The sequence below is a fragment of the Bos indicus x Bos taurus genome, chromosome 14 (genome assembly GCF_003369695.1).
Source record: "Bos indicus x Bos taurus breed Angus x Brahman F1 hybrid chromosome 14, Bos_hybrid_MaternalHap_v2.0, whole genome shotgun sequence".
Lineage (NCBI taxonomy): Eukaryota > Metazoa > Chordata > Mammalia > Artiodactyla > Bovidae > Bos > Bos indicus x Bos taurus.
The window spans coordinates 19,794,952-19,816,229 of record NC_040089.1 but is presented as its reverse complement, the minus strand read 5'-3'; the positions used below and the strand labels follow the sequence as shown (position 1 = coordinate 19,816,229).

The 21,278-nt window shown below is 45.8% G+C and overlaps 1 protein-coding gene across 1 annotated transcript in view; it reads left to right on the top strand.

Moving 5' to 3' along the window:
• Window positions 1-21,278, top strand: part of PRKDC (protein kinase, DNA-activated, catalytic subunit) — a 128,205-nt gene that overhangs the window by 50,479 nt on the left and 56,448 nt on the right. Inside the window, exons 37-48 of the mRNA XM_027560944.1 lie at window positions 1,319-1,504; window positions 1,873-1,977; window positions 2,760-2,927; window positions 4,645-4,772; window positions 9,959-10,166; window positions 14,191-14,369; window positions 15,794-15,962; window positions 16,168-16,233; window positions 17,186-17,258; window positions 18,223-18,371; window positions 19,196-19,333; window positions 19,511-19,630. Coding sequence (XP_027416745.1) covers window positions 1,319-1,504; window positions 1,873-1,977; window positions 2,760-2,927; window positions 4,645-4,772; window positions 9,959-10,166; window positions 14,191-14,369; window positions 15,794-15,962; window positions 16,168-16,233; window positions 17,186-17,258; window positions 18,223-18,371; window positions 19,196-19,333; window positions 19,511-19,630 — 1,689 coding nt within the window. The remainder of the gene's footprint in view (window positions 1-1,318; window positions 1,505-1,872; window positions 1,978-2,759; window positions 2,928-4,644; window positions 4,773-9,958; window positions 10,167-14,190; window positions 14,370-15,793; window positions 15,963-16,167; window positions 16,234-17,185; window positions 17,259-18,222; window positions 18,372-19,195; window positions 19,334-19,510; window positions 19,631-21,278) is intronic.

The following is a 21,278-nucleotide window of genomic DNA, read 5'->3' as shown; positions in this document are numbered from 1 at the left end:
CAGTCCCCGCCACAATGCTGCGTCCTCGCTTCCCACACATTCATGTTCTGGCCCCTCTGCCCCTCACACTGAACCTTTGCAGGTCAATATTTAATATGTAGTTGACTTTGGTCTGCTAAACTTAATTTTGAACTTTAAGTTGGTTGGTAGACCATCAAAAATTGTTAACTGTTGCAATGGCCATTGTAAGGCAGAGGCATAATTTCCTGCTGAGTTAATGAACTGTTATTGCAAGGAGACTTTACAGCTGGGGCCCGAGTCAGCAGGTTGTTAACTATGTGAGAGTTAAGAGCAGGTGTTTCCGATGCGCCTGGTCTCCACGGGGTCTGTGTCTGTCCCGTGCGCCTCTCTGGGAAAGCTGCTGGGGCAAGTTCTGCACCAAAATGGTGTTGCAGTGGGGACTGAGGAGGACATAGATCTGGGAAGTGGGCAGTCTCCCGGGGAGGGCGCTGACCCCCACGCAAGCCCCGGGAGGCGCCCCCCCACCCCCCCGATGATGCACAGCCTCCCCCCTTCCCACCCCCGCCCTGATGCGTTTGATGACAGCAGTGATGGTCATGAGAAAAGCTCAGGAGGGGGACACACTGGGGCGCTGTCCCTCTGCCCAGCGAGAATCCACGTACAGCCTCTGTGTGTGCGAATCCCTCCCACGGACGGCGGTGCTAGAGTGCATTTCCTCGTCAAGGGTACCTGCGCCATTCAAACCATGTTGTTCACAAGTCAAGTATTAGGTTCATGGCCGACAGTGTTGCCAAGGAAGGAGACATATGCTAGCCTGGCTCATCTGTGAGTGGCGTCATGGCAGCGGGGACGTTGATTCGTGGATCTCAGTGGACTTAGGAGAGCGCTGTTGGGAAGGCGGTTGGACAGGAATACATGCACGTGTGTCCCTGTGTGTGTGCACGTGTGTGCCTGTGTCCCTGTGTGCATGTTCCTGTGTGTGCATGTGCCTACGTATGTGTGTGCTCTGTGGCTGTATCTCTGTGTGCCTGTGTCCCTGTGTGTGTGCACGTGAACATGGTGGTAATGGTGACCACGGAGAGCTGACTTCCCCTCCCATGGAGGATGCCCCCACTAAGAAGACAGTAGTGGTGTAAGCCTGATTTAGTCAAGGGGCTGGAGACCACTGTGGGCCTTTGTAAGAAAACTCACATGTTAAGTTACATGTGAACTTCAGATTTGAGGAGCTGTGAGGTAAGAGGCTTTTCTGGAAATAGCGTCTTCATTTTCCGCGAAGAGCTTTGAATGACAGTAAATTCTGTTGTCCGTCTGTCGGCCTGGATGGTAAGTTTCCCTTTCTTTGCCCGCACTGTTCCAGGTGAGCACCGTTCTGAACGGCCTGTTGGATCAGAGCTACCGGGACCGAGCTAGCCAGAAGCACCAAGGCCTGAAACTGGTCAGCACCATCCTGCAGAGTTGGGGGTGCTGCAGCACGTGGTGGGCCGGGGACGCCACCCCTGACAGCAAAACTGCGGTGCTCACCTTACTGGCAAAAATTCTGCAGGTATTTTCAGAGAGCTTGAAAATGTAATTGTGTCCATTGCTTGTGTCTTTGAAAGTTTGGTGGAGGTTTCTTGAAAAGCTCATTAGTTTGACTAATTTCCGATTCACTTACATCTTATGTTTTTCTGTTTTTTTACTTTATTGTCCTTTATCTTCATTGTTTCTTCTTATACTTTATCTTCTCAGTGTGCCTTTATGTGCATTGTTTTAGAGGATAGTTTTAAAATATTTCAGAACAGAAATTGTTGACATCCTTTTGAAGCCCAAAAACAAATTTATAGATCATTTATGAAATTTGAAAAGTAGAAAATGTAGTATAGGAAATTGGAGGCACAGTGTAGAGATCTGAGTTTATTTTCCCTCTGTTAGATCGATTCATCGGTATCCTTTAATACAAGTCACAGTGCCTTCCCGGAAGTTTTTACAACATTTGTGAGTCTACTTGGTGATCCAAAATTGGATCTACATTTAAAGGTAAGAGATTAACAAGATTTTTTTCAGATTATGGTCTCCATTTGTTTCCTGTTTTATATTTTTGTGTATTTGTGATATTTTCTGTTTTTTAAAAAAATTTTATTTTATGGAAAATTTCAGGCATTCTCAAAAGCAGAGGGAGCAGCACAGAGAACCGCTGGATCCCTGTCACTGGTTTTTGTAGCCATCAGTCATCTTTCTACTAATTAAGAATCTAAAACTTCTCAGTAACTTGGGTCCAGAACTTCATAGACTGTAATTTTAGAGTCCTGTAACAGTTAGATTTTACTCCAGTAAAGTGTAGCCTCATGAAAGTGTCTTGCTCCTGGATCACAAGGATTTTTCTTTGGGATTTTCTGCTTCATGTGCTTAGTCAGGTTTCACATTTCTCAGCACAAGGGGCTCTGGGAACTGATGTCCCACCCAGGGAGGAAGGCCCTGCCTGGGATCTCCGGGGCCCTGGTGGAGGAGAGTCAGCTCTGTATTCACCCTGTAGGCTGTCCACAATGGTCTTTCCTCAAGGACTTGGGCAGCAGGTTCCTAGTAGTGGTTCTGCTTGTAGGAGGAGAAATCACGCAGACTCATGCTGCCCTGTCCCATGCTCTCGGGTGGCTCTGACTTGGCCACCGAGACGAGAGTGGAAGCCTGGATGCGGGCACATCCCACCGTGGGCTTGGTGTCCTGCAGTGGTCATTGAACCCCCTGGCTCCATCTGTAGAGCGCAGTCATTGCCCTTGTCCATGGGGCCTGCAGCTAGTCTCACCCTTGTGCTTGCTCCGCAGGGCCAGGCCGTGGCACTGCTCCCCTTCTTCTCCAGCCTCACGGGGGACCGTCTGCAGGAGCTCAGACACATTCTTGAGAAGCTCATCGTCTCTCATTTCCCCATGAGGTCTGGAGAGTTTCCCCCGGGGACTCTGCGCTACAGTAACTACGTGGATTGTATGAAAAAGGTTAGTTTTCAGTAGTAGCAAACAAAGGTAAAACACTGTTTGTTTCCTGTTAACATTTCTTGGGGAGAAGTAACTGAAATATTGAGAGAATGTTCTCATTTTAAGGATTCTGTTGAATTCATTTTGAAAGCTGGGTGTCTGTGGAGGCAGAAGCGTTATTTAAATCCTTTGTAACTAATTGTTCCTCAGACTTCCCTGGTGGCTCATACAGTAAAAGCATCTGCCTATAATGCGAGAGATCTGGGTTTGATCCCTGGGTTGGGAAGATCCCCTGGAGAAGGAAATGGCGACCCACTCCAGTAATCTTGCCTTGAAAATCCCATGGACGGAGGAGCCTGGTAGGCTACAGTCCGTGGGGTCACAAAGAGTCGGACACGACTAAACGACTTCTCTTTCTTTTCCAATATAAAAATTGTGAGGTATTTTATGCATATAAATTTGTGCAGTATTTTATGCATGATGTGTAACTTTTGAAGAATAATACCCAGACGCAGGAAAGTTCACACTGCTCTCAGACCCTGTGTTCTGTCGTCTGTGGTCACACTTCTGATGTCCTTGTGTTTGGCTGGATGTTTCAAATCAGGATCTAATTAACAGTTGCTTTAAATTGTCATGTCTCTCTGGTGTCTTTACATCTGTAACTGCTTCCCCTTCATCCCTTTTGTTTCTCTGTGATGTTGGGTTTTGGAAGAAAGCAGAGCCTGTTCTTAGAGGCTGACCCCCTTTGTCTGATTGGTTCCTTGAGGTGCTCTTTTGTTTCCCTCTCCCTCTGCATTTTCTCTAAACTAGAATTCAGGCTGCAGGCATGGCCATGATATTCAGGCTCACCTTTCTGGCAACAGCACCCTCCCCCAGTAGGCCTTCTGAGCGACCTCACGTCTGCTGGCTGGTCACAGTGGTTGCTGCCTCACTTCTCTGTTGGATGGTGTATTCTTTCTGCAAATTGGAAGTCATCAGTGGGCAGCAGCACCACTGCACCTGTACCATCTGAATTTCCTGCTCCCTCACAACCTGCCAGCGACTTGTTGAGTCCACAAAGGTTCTGAGTAGATCTGTAGTACCTTTCTCTTACTGTAAGTGCAAGTGCAAATAATCATGGAACGTTTGAAGAAAGCTTCTGGCCTAAAAAAGATGTAAAACAACAGGAACTGAGAGGGAACAGAGTCAACAAGTCAAGATAACATCAAAGAGACTGTTCAGAGTAACTTCAGAGACTAGAGATGGTGTCATGTTGAGAAAGAACAAGTGAGGGCTCTTGGAAATTAATTACACGAGGGCAGAATTAAAAAGCCTTCACCAAACGGCAGATGAGATTGCAGCTGTCTCCTGAAGTGTAGAGAGAGCAGAGGGACATGGAGGTGGAAGGTGGGACGTGAGGTGAGAACGCTGCACCCGCAGCCTGGAGTGTGTGTGGTGTGGCGAGGCTGGTGTGAGGGGACACTCGCACCCTGGGGGCTGGAGCCCAGGAGCGGCCTCGTGGAGGGGAAGAGAGGACCCAAAACGTGGTCAGAGGAAAACTATCTGTGAAACTCTGAGGGAATCAAAGCTCAAGTATTTTGTGAACATTATGGGCCAGGCATTAACTGTAGCCCCCAAAATGACCTATATTGGCATTTGTTAATCTTTGTGAAACTGTTACAATTTTCTCTTTTTTATTTGAACTGTCGAAAACCAGTCCAACGATTATCACCACCATTGGTGTGTGTTTCTTTCCTAGTTTCTGGATGCATTGGAGTTATCCCAGAGTCCTATGTTGATGGAGTTGATGACAGAAGTTCTGTGTCGGGAACAGCAGCATGTTCTGGAAGAATTATTTCAGTCTACTTTCAGGAAGATTGCCAGAAAGTAAGTCACTCCTAGTTTGTGATCCCAGGAACCATAAATGTTTTATTTCTGTGGGAGATTATTATCGCTGTGCAGAAAACAGTGAGTGCCTTATAACAGTAGATGCAGTTAAATTTTTGACAAAATCCAACACTCATTTACTCATTTATGATAAGAGTGGCAAAAGGTCATCTAAGAAAAACCAACAGCCAACAAAATATAGTGAAAGGCTGAGTGTTTTCTTCCTGAGTTTGAGAACAAGTTAAGGATGTATATTCTTTTCTACTCAATATAGTACTGGAGGTTCCAGCCATTGTAATCAGGCAGGCAAAAGAAATAAAAGACACTCAAGGTGGAAAGAAAGAAATAGAACTGTATTTACTCACAGATGGCCCAAGGTAGAAAATCCTGAAGATCGCAAGAAACTATTAGAACAAATAGACAATTATAGAAAATTTATTACGTACAGGATCAGTATTCACAAACCAACGATATTTCTATATATGAAGAGAGAACATTTGACACTATAATTACAAATGTAATTCCATTGATAATAGCATAGAAAAGAATAAAACAGGTGGGAATAAATCTAACAAAAGAAGTTCAAGACTAGTACACCAAAAAGTACAATCTATTGGTTAAGGAAATTAAAAAATGAAAGATCTAAATAAGTGGAGTGATATTCCATGTGCATGAATTACAAGATACAATATTGTTAGCATGGTTATTTCTATCTGCATTGGTAGCTTTCGTGCAGTCCATATCAGAATTCCAACAAGTCTTATTTTTTTGTATATAGGAATTGTCTAGGGGTTTCTAATATTTTATGGAAGTGCAAAATACCCCTTAACAGCCAAAATAATTTTGAAAAAGAGGGATAAAATTGGAGGATTTTTCACACCCCAGTTTTAAAACTTACTCCAATGCTACAATTGTCTCTATGTAATTTTTTTCATTTTTAGAGCTTTTTAAGACAAAACAGAGGTAAATGTCAGTCCATTGCCATCACTTTTCTTTCTGATGTTCCTGCTGTCCCATCTGTGGCCAGTGGGTCCCTGGTAGCTAGTTCCTCAGTGCTTGGGCAGCTCTCCACTGGTCTCCGATTGTCTTTCAGATGCTCTCTGGCTCTGCAAATTGTCTCAGGCTCCTGAATCACACCATTTCTCCAGAGGGTCCGTGAAATGGTGTTTAGAGACCACAGTCTGGGTCCGAGGTGAACTTGGTGCTGCTGGGTTGCAGTGTTACTTTCAGTTCACACAACTAAGGAAGAGTTTGTTAAGGAAAAGAAAAATACTCTGATCTTTCTCTTTCAATCTTAACATTATGAGTTCTTTATTGTTTAACTTCTTTTATTATTTTTTCCTTTACATTGTAGATCTTTATTTTTTCTGTTGAGTATTGATTTAAATAACATTCCATGTTACTAATTGTTTTATCCTATAATACACAGAAAGTATCTTCAAAAATAACTAAGAATAATCATAGCTGGATGAAGTTAACATTTAAAATTTTATTTATAATTTACTTAGAGTGTATTCTCTGAGGATATAGTCACACTTTATGTTCACTTGAGTGTTTTTCAGTGTGTGGTTATTACACCACTTCATTAGGTACACTTTAATTAATTTTCAGATCTTAGAAGTTATTTTCTTTTTATTTAATTTTGTTTTTGAACGTGTGAAATACATACATGCATTGAACACGTTGAAAGTAAGTAATGTGCTGTGTTCCGGAACCTCCTTCCATCTTGGTCCCTCTTCTGTCATCTTATGCTCCTTTACCTTTTTTTCTACTTATTATATTCTACAGACACTCCAAATCAGCTATAGAGATCTCTGCTTTCCTTTTTTTAAAAAAAGCAATTGTGTAATTATTCACTGTGTGGAAGTGTTGCAGTGTGTGGACACAGTCCCTGCTGCTGGGCTCTGTGTCAGCCTTTTGCTGTTGAAAGTAGTAGCTCAGTGACTAGAGTAATGGCTCAGTGACTAGAGTAATGGCTCAGTGACTAGAGTAATGGCACAGTAACTAAATAGCTCAGTGAGTAGGGGAATAGCCAGTGACTGGAGTAATAGCTCAGTGACTAGAGGAGAAATAGCCCAGTGACCAGAGGAGTAATAGCCCAGTGACCAGAGGAGTAATAGCCCAGTGACCAGAGCAGTAATAGCCCAGTGACCAGAGGAGTAATAGCCCAGTGACCAGAGGAGTAATAGCCCAGTGACCAGAGGAGTAATAGCCCAGTGACCAGAGGAGTAATAGCCCAGTGACTAGAGCAGTAATAGCCCAGTGACCAGAGGAGTAATAGCCCAGTGACCAGAGGAGTAATAGCCCAGTGACCAGAGGAGTAATAGCCCAGTGACCAGAGGAGTAATAGCCCAGTGACTAGAGCAGTAATAGCCCAGTGACCAGAGGAGTAATAGCCCAGTGACCAGAGGAGTAATAGCCCAGTGACCAGAGGAGTAATAGTGCAACGACCAGAGGAGCAATAGCTCAATGACTAGAGTAGTAGCTCAGTGACTAGAGCAATAGCTCAGTGACTAGAGTAATAGCTCAGTGACTAGAGGAGTAGCTCAGTGACTAGAGTAATGGCTCAGTGACTAGAGTAATGGCACAGTGACTGGAGTAATAGCTCAGTGACTAGAGGAGTAATAGCACAGTGACCAGAGGAGTAATAGCCCAGTGACCAGAGGAGTAATAGTGCAACGACCAGAGGAGCAATAGCTCAATGACTAGAGTAGTAGCTCAGTGACTAGAGCAATAGCTCAGTGACTAGAGTAATAGCTCAGTGACTAGAGGAGTAGCTCAGTGACTAGAGTAATGGCTCAGTGACTAGAGTAATGGCACAGTGACTGTAAATAGCTCAGTGACTAGAGTAATAGCTCAATGACTAGAGTAATAGCACAGTGACTGGAGTAATAGCTCAGTGACTAGAGGAGTAATAGCACAGTGACCAGAGGAGTAATAGCCCAGTGACTAGAGCAATAGCTCAGTGACTATAAATAGCTCAGTGACTAGAGCAATAGCTCAGTGACTATAAATAGCTCAGTGACTAGAGTAATAGCTCAATGACTAGAGTAATAGCACAGTGACTGGAGTAATAGCTCAGTGACTAGAGGAGTAATAGCACAGTGACCAGAGGAGTAATAGCCCAGTGACTAGAGCAATAGCTCAGTGACTATAAATAGCTCAGTGACTAGAGTAATAGCTCAATGACTAGAGCAATAGCTCAGTGACTGGAGTAATAGCTCAGTGACTAGAGGAGTAATAGCACAGTGACCAGAGGAGTAATAGCCCAGTGACTAGAGGAGTAATAGCACAGTGACCAGAGGAGTAATAGCCCAGTGACTAGAGCAATAGCTCAGTGACTATAAATAGCTCAGTGACTAGAGTAATAGCTCAATGACTAGAGTGATAGCACAGTGACCAGAGGAGTAATAGTGCAACGACCAGAGGAGCAATAGCTCAGTGACTAGAGCAATAGCTCAGTGACTAGAGCAATAGCTCAGTGACTAGAGTAGTAGCTCAGTGACTAGAGTAATGGCACAGTGACTATAAATAGCTCAGTGACTAGAGTAATAGCACAGTGACCAGAGGAGTAATAGCTCAGTGACCAGAGGAGTAATAGTGCAACGACCAGAGGAGCAATAGCTCAGTGACTAGAGTAGTAGCTCAGTGACTAGAGTAATGGCACAGTGACTAGAGTAATAGCTCAATGACTAGAGTAGTAGCTCAGTGACTAGAGTAATGGCACAGTGACTAGAGTAATAGCTCAATGACTAGAGTAGTAGCTCAGTGACTAGAGTAATGGCTCAGTGACTAGAGCAATAGCTCAGTGACTAGAGTAGTAGCTCAGTGACTAGAGTAATAGCACAGTGACTAGAGTAATGGCTCAGTGACTAAATATCTCAGTGACTAGAGTAATAGCTCAGTGACTAGAGTAATGGCTCAGTGACTAGAGCAATAGCTCAGTGACTAGAGTAGTAGCTCAGTGACTAGAGTAATAGCACAGTGACTAGAGTAATGGCTCAGTGACTAAATAGCTCAGTGACTAGAGTAATAGTTCAGTGACTAGAGTAATGGCTCAGTGACTAGAGTAGTGGCTCAGTGACTAGAGTAATGGCTCAGCGACCAGAGGAGCCGTAGCCCAGTGACTCGCCCTGGGCCTGGCCTGTTGTGTGTTGCCAGTGCAGCTTTGCAGTGGATCCCTAAGTGTGAGAGCAAAGGTAAACGCATCTTTAATTGTGCTAGAAAGCATCACATCCCCTCTGGGGGATGTGTTATTTGTATTCCTTTCGGCAATGTGTGTAAGTGTGTATTTCATCACAGTCTTGTCAATGGAGTATACTGACAAACGTGGATTTTTTCCGGTGATAACAGGTGAGAAAGAATGTCTCAGTGTCACTCTAATGTGTTTCTTCTGTTATGAGTGACGTGGAACACGTGTTCATAGTGAATGCTCATCTGCACTGACTTTTCAGTAAACTGTGTGGTGGCCATTCTTGCTCTTTTCCCTTTCCTCCTTCTTCCTTTAGCAGGATGGTCCTGGAGAATTTAGGTCTGGGACAGAGTCTGGACTCACATTGCAGAGCTCTTGTAGGTCCAATCGTGTCCTGAAACCTCAATTTTTTGTGACTGAATTACCCTCAAATTCAGTATTTTTTCTCATATCTAACTTGTGAACATCAAGATTTTAGAACTGGGAAAGATTTTAATGGCCATTCAGTCATAACCTCTTATTTTTTTTTTGTAACCTCTTATTTTTATAGGCAGGGAAACAGTCTATCCTTTAACTTCAAGATTCATAGACTGAATTGTGTAGGCAATCATTCATAGACCGTGTTTCCCCGATGGCTGAGTCTCTACCTGGAAAGTACAATGGTGGGTCCTTGGTTCATGAGTTTCAGGGTCCGGGACACATGCTGGAGTTCAGCCTGGGGCTCTTCGAAGCCTTGCAGGTGTCCTCTGAACCGGACCAAACTTGAAAATAAATGAAAATATCCTTTTTCCTAGGCCTAAAAAGGCACGAAGGTTTCTGGGGATGGGTAAGATCACATGGCTTATGTGCATATTCTTCTTGTATTTCATGGTTTTATATACATAATCATTGGTTTTCTAATTCATAATCATTAGCATTTACTTGTAGCATAGTGGGCCCTCGTGGAGTATTCGTTTAAAGCTGGCATGTGCATGTAATTTTCCTTTGTTCTTAGGGGTTCATGTGCCACGCAGTTGGGCCTTCTGGAAAGCGTGTACCGGAAGTTCAGCAGGGACGACCTGCTTCCCAGCGCCACCCGCCAGGCGGTAGTGGGCCGGGCCCTTCTCACTCTGCTGCGGCACTGTGGTCTGGGGGCCCTGAGGGACTTCTTCAGCAGAACTGTGGTGGAGGCTATCGATGTGTTGAAGTCCAGGTTTACAAAGGTATCAAAGTCTGTTACTAAGTTGGATGTTAGTAAGAGACGACAGCCCTCCTTGGTCAGGGTCACTAGAAACTGCCGTGTATTCAGCCAGGGTGTCAGCAACTCAAGAAGCGTCCCCTCCGTGCTCTGATCTCAGCCTTTGGGCACATGGCGTCTGCGTTAGTCTCCGGAGACGTCTGTAACAAATGACTGGGAGTGTGGCTTAGACCCACAGGGCTTTCTGTCTCATGGTTCTGAGATCAGAAGTCAGAAATCTGCTTCCTGGGGCTGTACTTGCTCTGGAGGCTCCAAGGAGAACACATTTCTCTCCACCAGCCCCTGGGCCCAGCATCCCTCACTCATGGCCCCGGTGCTCCTCCCTCGGCTCATGGCCCCGGTGCTCCTCCCTCCGAGTCTTGGTCACTTGACCCCCCCCTTCTCCTCTTCCTCTTCTTCTTTTTTAAAAAAATCCACTATTTTTCTTTTTTTAAATTGATATATAGTTGATTTACAATGTTGTGTTCATTTCAGGTATACAGCAAAGTGTGTGTTATATTAAGTTGGTGCAAACGTAATTGTAGTTTTGGGCTGTGAATTTTAAAACATTATAACTAGGCTCAAACACATCTTTATTAATCAAAGTAGGAACCATTACAGTCATTCACTGTTGTCGCATAGAATAAGAGAAGATGACTCTTCAAAACAACCAAGCTTTTTCACCTTTCCAGTTTGCTTCACATACTGAACAACCATAGAGTGGTTGACAATGAGTTCTTCGACAACTTCTCTTCTAGTTTTAAGAGGATCAGCTTCAGTGATGGCTCTCAATTGGTCGTTGTCAACATCCGAAGTCTGGGTACTTCACTCCTTATCTGCAAGGCTCTCATCTCCTTTGCAAAACTTCTTGAACCACCACCGCACTGTACATTCATTAGCAGTTTCTGGGCCAAATGCGTTGTTGATGTTGTAAGTTGTCTCCTCTGCTTTATGACTCATTTTGAACTTGAATAAGAAAAATCGCTCAAATTTGCTTTTTGTCTAGCTTCATTTCCATAGTCTATCATTACACATATCATTACATTACATTACAGACCATATCATTACACAGCTATAAGTCATTAGCAAAAATCTTAGTGAGAAATGTGCATTAAAATGATGTAATGATATATAACATAACCAAATTAAGAATGTATTCCAATATCAAACAGCAGAGTTCAACAGTACAAAACCCCAATTACTTTTGCACCAACCTAATACATATATCGGAGAAGGCAATGGCACCCCACTCCAGTACTTTTGCCTAGAAAATCCCATGGATGGAGGAGCCTGGTAGGCTGCAGTCCATGGGGTCGCTAGCGACTTCACTTTCTCTTTTCACTTTCATGCATTGGAGAAGGAAATGGCAGCCCACTCCAGTGTTCTTGCCTGGAGAATCCCAGGGATGGGGAAGCCTGGTGGGCTGCCGTCTATGGGGTTGCACAGAGTCAGACACGACTGAAGTGACTTAGCAGCAGCAGTAGCAGCAGCAATACATATATGTGTGTCTATTTTTTACTTGATTCTTTCCCATTAGAGGTTATTACAAGACACTGAGTATAGTTCCTGTGCTATACAATGGGTCTTTGTCTGTTTTATGTATAGTTACGTGTATGTTAATTCTAGACTCCTAATTTATCTGCTTCCCCTCCTCACCCTTTAGTAACCAGAAGTCTGTTCTCTGTCTTTGAATCTATTTCTGTTTTCTAAGTTGACTGTCTCATAGTTTAGATTCCACTTATAAATGATACCATATGATATTTGTCTTTGTGTGACTTACTTCCCTTAGTATGATAATCTGTAGGTCCGTCCATGTTGCTGCAAATGGCATTATTTCATTCTTTTTTATGGCTAAGTAATATTCTCTCGTGTTGATGTATGTACCACCTCTTTATCCATTCCACTGTCAGTGAACACTTGAGTTGCTTTTGGCCTCCTCAGTTCTGTGTACTGTCTCTCTCTGCCTCTCTCCTGTAAACAGGAGTGCGTTTAGGACCCCCTTGGATAATCTCAGAATTCTTTGTTTCATTTCATCTGTCTCGTCCCTTCTCTCATGCAAGGTGACAGACCCAGGTTCCAGGATTGGAGTGTGGGTGTCCTTTCAGGTCTTTAATTCAGCCTCACAGCCCACCTGTGCCAAGTGTTTCTACTTGCAAAATACAGTTACCTCATTCCAGGTCTAAACCCATTACAACATCAACTTCTGTGTCCAAAAGCTCACCTAAAAATTGTTAGCACCAAGTCCCAGACCTCATCATCTAAATCGGTATGGGTGGGCTTCTCAGAATGGTGCATTCTGAGCCCACATCCTCTCCATTTGTGGACCTGTGAAGCTAGAAAACACGTTATTTGCTTCCAAAATACAGTGGTGGGACAGGCATAGGATGATCATTATAGACCTTCCTATTCCAAACAGGAGACAATGGAAGGAAGGAGTTTGTTCTCCAAAGCAGTTTGAAAATTCAGCCGGGCAGATCCATTAGGCTTCAAGACCTGAGAATAGTGCTCTGTGGCCTGATGTTTATGCTCTGGGCCAAAGACTCCGTCCTTGGAGTCATCTCCTTTTTCCTTGAAGGTTAGCATTTGTTTTCAGCTGAGCAGTTTTGTCTGTTTCTTGCCTGTAGCATTTGGGGAATATAGCATCCTTTTTTTAAATTTCATCTTGTCTCCTTCCCTTTCAGTTCAAACTGGTCTGAGCTTCTCAGAAACTTTCTGTCTGTCTCCTGCCCATCTTGGAGATTCCTGCCACGGCCCCTCCCTGGTCCTGGGTCTTACGGGGGTTGGGGGGAGTGCAGGCTGAGGCAGCAGTGAGCACAGGCTTCTTTCCCTGGCTGCCCCTGTGGTCTTCTCCAATCGACTTCCCTCACCATGGATCTCCTCGTGGCAGCGTCTTCTACAAGCTGGATGGGCTGAGAATTTCCCACATCATCAAGTTCTGGTTCTTTTTGTTTAATAGTTCTGTCTAATTTCTCATACCCACATTTTATTATGAGCAGCAAAGAAGAAGCCAGGCTTATCTCCAACAAATTTACTTAGAAATCCTTTCAGCTCCATATTCAAGGGCACAGCCTACATTCTCTGCTTCCTGCACAACCTCTGAACATTCTTCAGCTAAGCTTTCTCCCACCATAGGGCATGGATCCTCTTTCCTCCAGTTTCTAAAAACTGTTACCTACTTCATTCTGAGACCTCACCACCAATTACTTTTAACGTCCGTATTTCTACCAAAAATAGGTTTGTGACAGTGCCATTCCGAGACAGCATTCATTGCTTTTGCTGCCACTCCTTGCCCTCCACTTCCTTCTGAGCGCTCACCATCAGTGCCTTCAATGTTGACATTTCTAACAACAGTCTCTACAAGGCAATATAGACATTTTCTGTCATGTATGGTGAAATTTTTTTCCTCCTCTCTTCCCTGTTCAATTCCAAAGCCACTTATGTATTTTTTTCATTTTGAAGTAGCCCCCCCACTCTTGGTACCCAAATATATATTAGTTTCCTTAACCCCCTGTAATAAATTACTGTAAGCTCGGTGGCCCCACAGAAGTCTGTTGTTGTTTTGGAGGCCAGAAGTCCAAAATGAGTTTCACTGAGCTGAAGTATTTGCTGCCACACATCAGTACTTACGTTCATGTTTTAGCCCATGGGCTGTTTCTTACTGAAGTGGTTTAACATCTTTGTTAAAATTATTTTCAATTTAAAGGGCATTGAGTATTGACAGACAGCAATTCACTCAGTCCTGTCCGACTCTTTGTGACCCCACAGACTGTGTAGCCCGCCAGTCTCCTCTGTCTATGGAATTCTCCAGGCAAGAATACTAGAGTGGGTTGCCATTGCCTTCTGCAGGGAAGATTCCCGACCCAGGGATTGAACCTGGGTCTCCTGCATCACAGGCAGATTCTTTACTGTCTGGGCCACCAGGAAACATTGAGTATTAAAGTTGATTTATTCAATAAAATATTTTCCATGTTTGATAGGACCAAAGATAATCATTTTTTATATGTTTTTAGCTGAATGAATCTGCCTTTGACACTCAAATCACCAAGAAGATGGGATATTACAAGATGCTAGAGGTGATGTACTCTCGTCTTCCAAAAGATGATGTCCACTCCAAGGAATCTAAAATTAACCAGGTGTTCCACGGCTCGAGCGTCACAGAAGGAAATGAACTTACAAAGACATTGATTAAGTAAGGTTTTCCTTAACTTTAGATTGTAGTTAATTTTTTTGGTGCATGTATTTTTACTTATGTATATAATATGAATACATGCCTAAACACTGAATCTTAGTAGTTTTCCTGTGTACAGACTATGTGGTGGTGGTGGTGCCTCTGTCCGTGGGATTCTCCAGGCAGGAACACTGGAGTGGAGTGCTGTTTCTTTCTCCAGGGGATCTTCCCAACCCAGGGATCAAACTTAGGTCTCCTGCATGGCATGGCAGGCAGATTCTTTCCCACTGAGCCACCAGGGAAGCCCTTACAGAGTACTTGGATGGAGTTAATTCAACATGTCATTGAGCAGCATGTTTTATCCAATACACATCATCCATAAAGAGTACAGCTTTTTCCCTTACTGTTTTTCTACCATTTTTTCTCCCTCAACAGCTCAGTATGTTTTCAGTGTATGATTTACAGGAAGGCAGGATTGAGTGTATTTTATTTCTCTCTCATTTGAAACTGAAGGAGTGTTTAGCATTTCTAAGCAGTGGTTCTGTAAGGCACAGAATAGTCAGACGTGTCATCTCTGAAGCCAGCTTTCTGTGCAGCTCCTGTCTTAGTGCTGAACACAGATGTGTAGGGTCTCGCTCTGCAGAGTCCCCTCCACCCCTGTGAAGCCTCCTTATGTGTGCGCCTTGGGGGTGATGTCACCCCCAGGCATTGGCATCGATGAAGGTCTTGAGGGCCATGTTTTTCCTTCTGAATCCAACCTCTGAGCACAGCCCCCAGGGCTGGTGGGTTTGTGTTGCTAGTCTCCTGGAGCTAGTGGCAGGGAAATGTTGGGCTTGCCAGGTGGAGCTGCATAGGCCTCCTGGTGACAAGTCTCGCTGCCCTGTGGTCACAGCTACCATCCGTGTATTACCGGAACCTGATCGATTGCTCCTCGGCCTGCAACTCTGCAGAGGGACCCCGTCCCATAGCTGGGGGGTCCCATGGCTGGGGGTTTCCTGTAACTGGAGGGGGCCTGGCAGGGTAGGGGATGTGGTCCCCTGGCTGGGGCTGGTACACTTCTCCCGTCAAGGGCTGGCCGGTGATCCCTTCCAACTGCAGGCTGTGCGGAGCAGCTGGGAGCAGCGTAGACGGAGGGGCAGCTGTGTTCTGATGGCAGTGTGCTCACAGGGGCTGGCCGCTGTGGGCAGGGCCAAGACCAGGCTCCTGGGTGTGCTGGGCACCTCTGTCACCGCTGCCACCCACCTTCCATGCCCTCGCACAGACCTTGGACTGTCATTTCAGACCCGGCATCTTGGAGCACCCCCTCCTCCTCAGGCTGGGCCCCCCACCCCAGCTTCCTGTGCAGTACAGCCTAGGTGTGGGCGCGGGTGTGCAGGGCAGGTCCCATGCTGTGGACTGGAGCCGGTCGCCCCTGGAGGGACTGACCGCCACCCGGTCGCCCACAGGCTGTGCCACGATGCCTTCTCGGAGAACATGGCTGGGGAGGCCCAGCTGCTGGAGCGCCGGCGGCTGTACCACTGTGCTGCCTACACCTGTGCCATTGCCCTCGTCCGCTGCGTCTTCACGGAGCTCAGGTTTTACCAGGGCTTCCTGTTCAGTGAGAAACCAGAGAAGGTAGGCCCCTCCAGACCGCTGGCTGTGCTGCCTGGGTCCCGTGGGGTGGGGTTGGGGTTGCTGCTGGGTCCCACAGGGCAGGGTGGGGAGGGGTGGGGGGGTCTCCCGGAGCTGGGTGCAGATGCGGACGGCAGGTGCTGCAGTGACATGAGCACCAGGTCTCTCTGCTGCTGGGGCATCGTCACAGGACTCTTTGCATTTACAGAACTTGCTCATTTTTGAAAATCTGATAGACCTGAAGCGCTGCTACACGTTTCCCATAGAAGTGGAGGTAAGTGAGGCTGGTCATGGTGTTTCCAAAGTAAAAACACTTACCAAGGCTTGAAGGGAAAAAGGTACATGGTGCTAAACACTAAATGCCCTCTACTCAAGTCCGCTGTGAACTGTAAACACAGGCGGTTTCTTACAGTTCAACCTCAGGTATAATCTCAGGCAGCTGTAAAAGATTGGCCCTGACTCACGTTTCCCCTTAACTTGTAAAGGAGAGAAAATGCCAGTAAAAGGAGCTGTTAGCACACATCCCCCTAGTGGTCTCCTGAGTAAGCTCCTGTGGTCAGTGAGTTGAGGTCTGCCCCGTGCAATGTTGGGCCCTGGTGGAGGCTCACCCAATCCTGGGCGCCGGGAACAGGAGTAGGGTGATGGGGAGGACACTGTGACCAGAGCCGAGCTCAGCGGGTGCTAGGGGTGCTGCAGCCTTTTCACAGCCCAGGGTGGTGGACGGGCAGAGCAAGTGCGAGGGGAGGCTGGCATTCTGTCCCGCGCCACTGACCTCCGCCCTGTCCTAGTGTGGCTCGGTGGCTCAAAGTTCAGGTAAGTGGTTGCTCCTGCCCTTGTGCCCTGTGCCCTTTTGGAATAAAGCTAGGACTGTTTTCTAGGCCTATGTTCAAAGAACTAAGACATCACATAATCACACTAGTCTTTGGGGCACTCAAATACTCTGTGTGTTACCTGTGAGTGTCTGGGAGCAGCTGGGAGCTCTGTGGTCTGTTGCAGCTGTGCAGTTGAGGGCCTGAAGCTCCTGACCAGGCCTGAGGCTGGAGGAGCACCACCCGCTGAGTCCCAGAGCCAAAGGAACACCAGCTCCCGGGCTCTTGGGGTCTGTCTCTGTGGGTGTTAGTTTTGCTTAAAATGAGTAACAGTGATGTTTGTCAGATTGCTGTAAAAATAGAAAATATGTGACCCTGAGTCTAAAAAGTTTTAAATTGTCTGTTTTTGCCTAATAGGTTCCTATGGAAAGAAAGAAAAAGTACATTGAAATTAGGAGAGAAGCCAGGGAGGCGGCAAATGAAGATTCAGGTAGGACATTTTCAAAATGATGAGGAAGATTCTAGTATATAGATAGTATTTTAAATACCTCAACTTTGAATTGGATTTAGAAATTTTTATTTTCAAGTGGTAAATAGAATTGTACTTTGAAAGAAATGCAGTTAGTTAAAGCAGCACAGAAGCATCTCAGGGTAGCCAGAGGAGTTCAGATCTGGTTCACTTTCTTAAGCAAGATTGGTGAGCTGTTTGCTTTTGGATTCTGTTTGTGTGTTACTTAGACTCGTCTCCCCACGTTTGCTGCAGTGTCCCTGAAGGGGGTCTTGGTCCTCGAGGTCAGCGTGGCCCGCGATCCTTTGTGTAACGCCAGTCTCTGAAGAGAGCTCTCCTAGCCTCTGTATTCACTACTTACATGCCTGCATCAAGCCTTGGTTGTGACGCTCAGGCTTGGTTGCTCCGTGGCACGTGGAATCTGTTTCGTAACTAAGAATTGAATGCGAGTCCCCTGCCTTGGAACGCAGACTCTTAACCACTGCACCCCCAGGGACGTCCCTAGCCTCTCTATTTCGAATCAACCCTCTGTGCTTCCACGTGGTCCTGGTTTCAATTTTTGGCTTAATTTTTCTTCATGGCTTTCCCCTCCTCTGATTCAAGGGTAAAATTTGGACCAGTTTTGTAACCTTACATACTTTGGATTAGTTATTTATCAGTAATACCTCTAGCCACATTTATGTTAGGGTTTGTGAGCAGAATGTGCATCATCAAAATTTTAAATTCAAGAAGTTCTGTTAGCATCACGTCCAAAAACTGGATCTAGTTTGACTTAATGTCTTTGTTTTTGCTAAAGAGTAACTGCTCAGGGATTCCAGATCACCTGGATGGTGGGTGAGGAGTACGGATTTAATGAAAGTATCCTAAATGCAGGAGTCACTTGAGCTTCGAGACACACGTGTCTTACTGACTTGAGTGATGGTAGCTCATCCTCTTTTTCCTTCAGGTGGCCCCCAATACATGTCTTCACTATCGTATCTGGCAGACAGCAGCCTGAGCGAGGAAATGAGTCAGTTCGATTTTTCAACTGGAGTCCAGAGCTACTCGTATGGGTCCCAAGACCCTCAGTCCAGTGCTGGTCATTTCCGGAGACGGGTGATTAAAGAGTGTTGTTGGTGTTGGGAAGGAAGGGGCGCCTCAGGATAGAGGGGCCCGAGCCTCTAGTCCAGGCGCAGGGTTTAATGCTGCCAGCACAGGGAGGAGGCAGTGGGGGGATGGTCACATTCCCGGCTCCTCCCGGGCTCAGAGTTGATGTCAGAACTGTGTGTCTGCCATCAGTGCTCCTGGCCCAAGCAGAGCCTCCCCCTTGGAGGGTGGGCCTCCAGGGAAGGAGTGTCTGGCAGCAGGGGCAGGCTGGGACCTTCACTTGTCCGATATGTCCTCTCGGGGTTTCCTGGAAGTGGTCTGTGCTGGGACAAGCCCACATCAGTTACTCCTCCCTGTGTGTGTGACATCTCAGTTCAGCATCCCGTGTGTAAAATGATTATCCCTGCTCTTTCTTTCTTAAAAAGGATCAGGAATTTTAAAAATTCTATTATTGATTAAAATTTTCAGGCAGATTAAGTTCACAGAAGTCCTCAGTACTTTTCAAAGTACTGACAACACGATAGGAAACCATGTACCCTGTGATTATCCTTCAGTCGCTCTACTTTCTACATAAAGTGGCAGCTGAGAATCGTGGGGACTGTTGCTCTCAACGTGGAGTGTTCTGGGGCCACCAGGACACGTCTGAAGAGATGTGTGTGTAGAGAGCAGCAGCTCTTCAGTGATGCCCTGACTTCGGTGTGGCCCCAGAGAGAGCTGAGCAGACGGGGGGAGGGGACACTTCCTGAGAACATGAGGAAGATGTGAGGTCGGACTGTGTGCACTGCGTGGCAGAGCAGGCAGTCGGGTGCTCAACCCCGACTCTCTCTCCCCAGGAGCGTCAGGACCCTGACGGCCCAGGCGACGTGCTGGACCTGGACGTGGATGAGCTCAGCCAGCACGAGTGCATGGCCCCCCTGGTGGCCCTGGTCCAGCACATGCAAAGACTTGAGGCTGCGCTGCCCGGAGAGGAGGTCTCTCTGCTCTTTCTGGTCTCACTCACCACGTCCTGTGGAACGAACATTTGGCATCGAAGACTAGGCTGAATTCCATCTCTAACACTCGTGATGTCTTGCACTCATGTCCTGCTTTGTCACTGTTGTGTCATAATGCCACTTTCTCACTAAGTAATATTGAGTGTGTTATTTCAGGGTTCAGTGCCAAGAAATCTTCCTCCTTGGATGAAATTTCTTCATGACAAACTGGGAAATCCATCAGTGTCATTAAATATCCGTCTTTTCTTAGCCAAGCTGGTTGTTAATACAGAAGAAGTAAGTTATTTATTTATTTAAAAACTCTTTTCAATTACATGCATCTCCTTAGAGAAGGAAATGGCAGCCCACTCCAATATTCCTGCCTAGGAAATCCCATGAACAGAGGAGCCTGGTGGGCTACAGTCCATGGGGCCTCAAAGAGTTGTACATGACTTAGCGACTAAGCACAAAAGCACATATGAATCTACTTTTAAAAAACCCATAATAAAGGAAGACGTTAAGGGTCACAGCATGACTTTATTCTCTGAATAAATTAGCCAGCCTGGATTACTTATTCAGCATCATTTTTCTTTCATTTTCTTGTAAAACATGTAAATTAACTTCTCCTGAGTTAGAAGTGGCCTTTGTTATGAAGTATGTGGGTCGGCAGGTTTCTTACAGCTGCTAGCCTTCTTGGTTTAGAGTGACAGAGAACGTGGTGAAGAGATTCCTGGTAACTGTATGAAGAGTAGCCAACGTGTTTGCATCATGGCTCTGTTTATCTGTCGGTCACACGTGGCCCTGTCAGGAGGGGCACTCGGACGGGTTTATGAGTGATCCTAGGCTGACCTGGGAGGGGCAAGGGATTCACATGCAGCTCAGGAGGAGCAAGTGTCAGGAGGGGGCCTCTGGGCAGCAACTCGTGAGGCCTTAAGGCCATCAAGTAGTGAGGGCCCTTCCTCAGAGTCATACTTGGCTTCTAGCTCCTGTGGCTCAGACAGCAGAAATGACCCTTCTGGTTCTGAGACTGGAATCCCGAGACTGGGATGTCAGCCAGTTGGCCCCGATGATACATGACCAGCTGCTGTGCACCTTGGCTGTTTCTTGGCCTGTGGACGGTCTTCTCTTGGCACCTATCTCACGTGTAAAAATTTCCCTTTTAATCCTTTTATCAGATAAAGACACTGCCACTGGTTAAGTTCCCCGCTAATGACTCTTAACCTTCCAAGACCCTGTTTCTGAATCAGGTCACATTTACAGGTCCTGTGAGTTGGACCTCAGTGTCCTCTTGGGGTTCACAGGTCAGCCATAGTACTTGGGATCATGTGACTTCCAGCTTGTGTTCCTGTAGTGCTGGCTTGATGGCTGGAGGAGAGGAGCTGGCATCTAGTGTTTAGTTCAACAAGGGGGCTGCTGAGCTGTGTGCACTCGTGTGGCATGAGGGGCCTGCAGTATTGCACACGTCCTGAGCTCAGGAACCTTCAGGGCCCATTGTCTTAATGGAAGAAAAACAGAAGTTGTATTACAATTCTTTTTAAAGTTTGAACTTTTATCCTTTTTTATAGTTTAATAATACAGTAAAGAAGTTTATATTTAGAATTTATAAACAAACCAGTAGACATATATGGAAAGTGTAAACATTATTTACCTCTGGGGTACTTGATCAAAAAGATTTGAGACAACACAGATTTAATTGTGAGCGTAGATTTGAAATCCCTGAGAAAACATTTGGAGAAAGAAGAGGGTGGCAGAGGGGAAGGAGGCCGAGAGTCTTGGGTTACACTCGGTCTGAGTTTCTAAACTAAATTCAGTGGAATTTAGTACATCGAGGTGCTCTGGATTTCAGAGACCTTGGGTGTGTGAAAAAAATTCGCCACATGCACCTCACTTCTATATCCTCCTTTTCCACTTCCCCTTGCTTCTATATCCAGTAAGAGTAGGATCC